A 4158-nucleotide genomic window follows, 5' to 3' on the forward strand; every position below is an offset into this window, starting at 1 on the left:
TCAATGAATATTTTGGTTTTGAGGTGGAGGTGGAGGTAGAGGTGGATTTTTAGTTTGATTTGGAGGTGGATTTTTCGGTTTCAATTTTGGGTGAGAATCTCAATGTTTGTTGAGAAAACAAAGGATAGCTAATGGGGAAAAATTTTATGAAAAAAATAATATAAATAATGAAAAATAATTATTTAAATAAAATATAATGTATAATGTATAATATATAATTTTATTTTAGGTTAATTTTAAAGAAGATGGAATAGATAACATGACGTAGCATTTTGGAAAATTATTTAGGTAATTTTTTTTTCTAAAATAGACATAAAATTTTGTATGAGCTAATGCGAATTCAATAACAATTAAAATTCAAGTCAGATTCCACATGTAACCTCAATTTCATGAATTCATTTTTTTCAAGTTAACATTTTCTATCCATTAAAGGATTTGATAAGTTTTTTTTTTTTTTTTTTAATTTTATTTAAAAAACATGTTACTAAAATGAGAATTATATATGTTCTGCTCCTATTTGTTCACTTATACTCCATTAATTACAATATGCATTTAATGGAATAGATAAAATAGAATAATAAGGGTGAAGCAATAGACTTCTAGACTTTTATCTCATTTTACTCTATATATTTATTATTTGTTTGTTTTGAAGTAAAATATTTTTCAAAAAATGTTTTCTCATTTTTCAAGTGTATGTTTGTAAGTAAAATATGATCAAACTTATAAATATTTTCCGTTGACTGTAAAATCATTGGTTCGGTGGGATGTGCAGCCGAAGCCACTGCTCTGATTACCGTCGCCAACAGTTTGACCATTGAAGACATTATTTCGATGATCAATGCTGGAGGTTGTTCCAGTGGTTGGAGACACTGTTTTCGGTCACCAGTGATGGCAATTCGGTTACTAGAGACACTGCTCCATCAACGATCACTTGCAGTTAGGTGCTAAAGCCACCGTTTCAGCAATTGGTCATCAGACCTCTAGCACCAACGGTTTAGCCACCAATTTTGGTGGTTTGTTTGTAAAATTTTTTTGGTTAAAATTTTTTTACAAACAAACCGCCAAATTTTTTTTACAAACGTACCTTGTAAATTTACGAACGTACCCTGTGAGGGTGCAGCCTGAAACAAAGTAGAAGTGGAGGACCAACTATACAATTTTTTTTGTTTTTGTTTTTTAGGAACAAATACAATTTATTTAACCTCACCCTTGTCTACCGACTTCCAAGCTCTATAGTTTCTCAAAAAAAAAAAAAAAAAAAAAAAAAAAAGACTTCCAAAGCTCTATTTATTGAACTCCATTCCTCACTGTCTTCTCGTGCGTCGTCTCAACTTCTCTCTCTCTCTCTCTCTCACTCTGAACCAAAGACAACCTTTTCTTGAACGTCTATAGTTGAAAATGTCGCTGGAAAACGAGTTTTTGTTATTCATTCCCAGTATGTTTCATTCATCCACTATTAGCTACAAAGCTCTTCTTTGCTTCATGCTTTTCATGGCCATCTTAGCTTTCTGGTTGGCTCCAGGTGGGCTAGGGTGGGCTCTCTCCAAGTCCAAAACTCCTTCTTTCATTCCTGGTCCGCCAGGGTTCCCACTCACTGGCTTACTCACTGTTTTCACTGGGCTAACCCCACACCGAGTTCTTGCCAACCTTGCACATAGATTCAAGGCCATGCCTTTAATGGCTTTCTCTGTGGGGTTCACTCGGTTTGTCATCTCTAGCCACCCTGAGACTGCTAAAGAAATCCTCAATAGCTCTGCTTTTGCTGATAGGCCTGTGAAAGAGTCAGCCTATGAGTTGCTCTTTCATAGGGCTATGGGCTTTGCTCCATATGGTGAGTATTGGAGGAACCTAAGGAGGATCTCAGCTACCCATTTGTTTAGTCCGAAAAGGATTGCTGGGTTTGAGGGTTTTAGAGGTGAAGTAGGTCTTAAAATGGTGGAACAGATTAAGGCTTTGATGGTTGAGAATGGTGGTGTCGAGGCTAAAAAGGTGCTTCATTTTGGGTCTTTGAATAATGTGATGATGACTGTGTTTGGAAAGTGCTATGAGTTTAAGGAAAAGGGAGATGGGTTTGAGCTCGAGAAGTTGGTGAGTGAAGGGTATGAGTTGCTGGGGATATTCAACTGGAGTGACCATTTTCCTCTCTTGGGTTGGTTGGATTTGCAAGGTGTGAGGAGGAGGTGCAAGACTTTGGTCTCGAAGGTGAATGCTTTTGTTAGAAAGATCATAGAGGAGCATAGGACGAAAAGGGTTGGTGGGACTTTGGCTGATAAGGAAACTCTTGGGGACTTTGTTGATGTCCTGCTTGATCTGGAGAATGATGAAAAACTCAGTGACTCTGACATGATTGCTGTTCTCTGGGTATTTCTCTTTTTCCTTTACAAAGTTCTTACCTCTATACTTAGTGTAGCTTTCTAGGACCTTTTCAAATCCAACTTCATATTGAACATTTGAATATATGTTGTTGTTGTTGTTGGTGTTTATTTTATGCAGATATATTTCTAACATGATAAGAAAACAGTATCAAAGTTTTCAACTTTATGTTAGTTCTAGCTTTCTAAGGTCTTAGTCTAGTCTAACTTTATGTTGAATATATTGTTGGTGGTGTTGTCATGCCAGATGTTTCAACAGATAAACATCGGGAGCTATTTTATTCACACTTGATTAAAGTAACTATGAAAAGTTTTAGACTTTATGTTACTTTCTAGCTTTCTACGGTCCAATATCACAAATGAAGCTTTCTACGGTCCAATCCCGTACTAAGGTGTATTGTTGTTGTGTAGGAAATGATTTTTAGAGGAACTGATACAGTGGCTATACTCTTGGAATGGATTCTTGCAAGAATGGTTTTACACCCAGAAATCCAGCTGAAGGCTCAGGCTGAAATAGAAAATATAGTTGGAAGCTCAAGGGTTGTTTCTGATTCTGACATTCCCAACCTGCCTTATCTGCAAGCCATTGTCAAGGAGTGTCTCAGGGTTCACCCACCAGGGCCTTTGCTCTCATGGGCTCGTCTAGCTATCCATGATGTTCATGTTGGTGGCCACTTTGTTCCAGCTGGGACAACAGCTATGGTTAACATGTGGGCTATCACTCATGATGAGAAAGTGTGGTCAGAGCCAGAGATGTTCAAGCCAGAGAGGTTCATTGATGAAGATGTGAGTATCATGGGGTCTAATCTAAAGCTGGCTCCTTTTGGTTCAGGAAGGAGGGTCTGTCCAGGAAAAGCAATGGGTTTGGCAACTGTGCACCTCTGGTTGGCTATATTGCTTCAGAGCTTCAAATGGGTTCCTTCTGATGACAAAGTTGATGTGGACTTGTCTGAGCGCCTTAAGCTGTCTATGGAAATGAAGAGTCCACTGCTCTGCAAGGCTATTCCTAGGGGTGCTTGACACATGTTGCTCTGGGGTTGGGTTGTGCTGAAAAAAAATGTGGGCCTGGTTCTATTTCCTAAAATATAGGTGCTTAAAAAATTAGGTCTAGGTTTTAGTAGTCAGTTATCTTCCAGCTTTATATTATTATATATAGTACGCCAGGGTTTATGGGTCTGTGCCAGCTTCGTTTTGTGCTATTATGAGAGTGAAGTTACATAATACTTTCTTAATGTGGACCTTATTGCTGCTGCGGCATGTTTGTTTTTTCTTTTTTTTTGGGCTTATGTGTGTAGAAATGGACCTGATGGTGGCCCCAGCACAGCCTTACCTATCATATGGCATTAGCTATAAAATATAGGCTTTATGTATGCATGGCTCTGTAGTCTTCAAGTCTGTACATAGTTTTAAATGCTTTGATGTGGAATGACAATCTTAGGTATATTGTTCTATCTAGTAGTGGTTTTATTTTTTATTTTTGTCTCTTTTGTTTTAGTTTTTTAGTCTGGTCACTCGAAACAATTGGACTCTTGGAGGTCCAACCCCTGAATGTTAGGAATAGTTTCATTGTATGAAGGTCGTATGCATGGGAAAATAAAGGCAATTGCATGCGTTTATTTTAAAGGTACAAATCATAACAATTTAGTACTAACATATCCATTCCAACAGTAACTCCAACACAGAGAGAGAGAGAGAGAGAGAGAGAGGTATCTCTCTTATATGGTCTAGATCGAAATTATTAACATTATTTCGTTACTTTATGTAGGTCATATTGTCACAATTTGAT

The 4158-nt window shown here is 37.4% G+C and overlaps 1 protein-coding gene across 1 annotated transcript; it reads left to right on the forward strand.

The window, feature by feature from the left end:
* Positions 1-1300: 1300 nt before the first annotated feature.
* LOC111986572 (cytochrome P450 78A5) lies at positions 1301-3827 on the forward strand. The gene is made up of 2 exons (XM_024018240.2): positions 1301-2361; positions 2784-3827. Exons 1-2 carry the CDS (start codon positions 1399-1401, stop codon positions 3390-3392), a joined length of 1572 nt encoding a protein of 523 aa, XP_023874008.2. The 5' UTR covers positions 1301-1398; the 3' UTR covers positions 3393-3827.
* The last annotated feature ends 331 nt before the right edge of the window (positions 3828-4158 follow it).

The sequence above is a fragment of the Quercus suber genome, unplaced genomic scaffold, assembly GCF_002906115.3.
Source record: "Quercus suber isolate HL8 unplaced genomic scaffold, Cork oak 2.0 scaffold_83, whole genome shotgun sequence".
In the NCBI taxonomy this organism is placed as follows: Eukaryota; Viridiplantae; Streptophyta; class Magnoliopsida; order Fagales; family Fagaceae; genus Quercus; species Quercus suber.

Bases quoted from the DNA above. Each gene is read 5' to 3' on its own strand.
- LOC111986572 (XM_024018240.2), top strand. From the start codon at position 1,399: ATGTCGCTGGAAAACGAGTTTTTGTTATTCATTCCCAGTATGTTTCAT. The intron at 2,362-2,783 runs GTATTTCTCTTT...GTTGTTGTGTAG, and splicing joins ACATGATTGCTGTTCTCTGG to GAAATGATTTTTAGAGGAAC.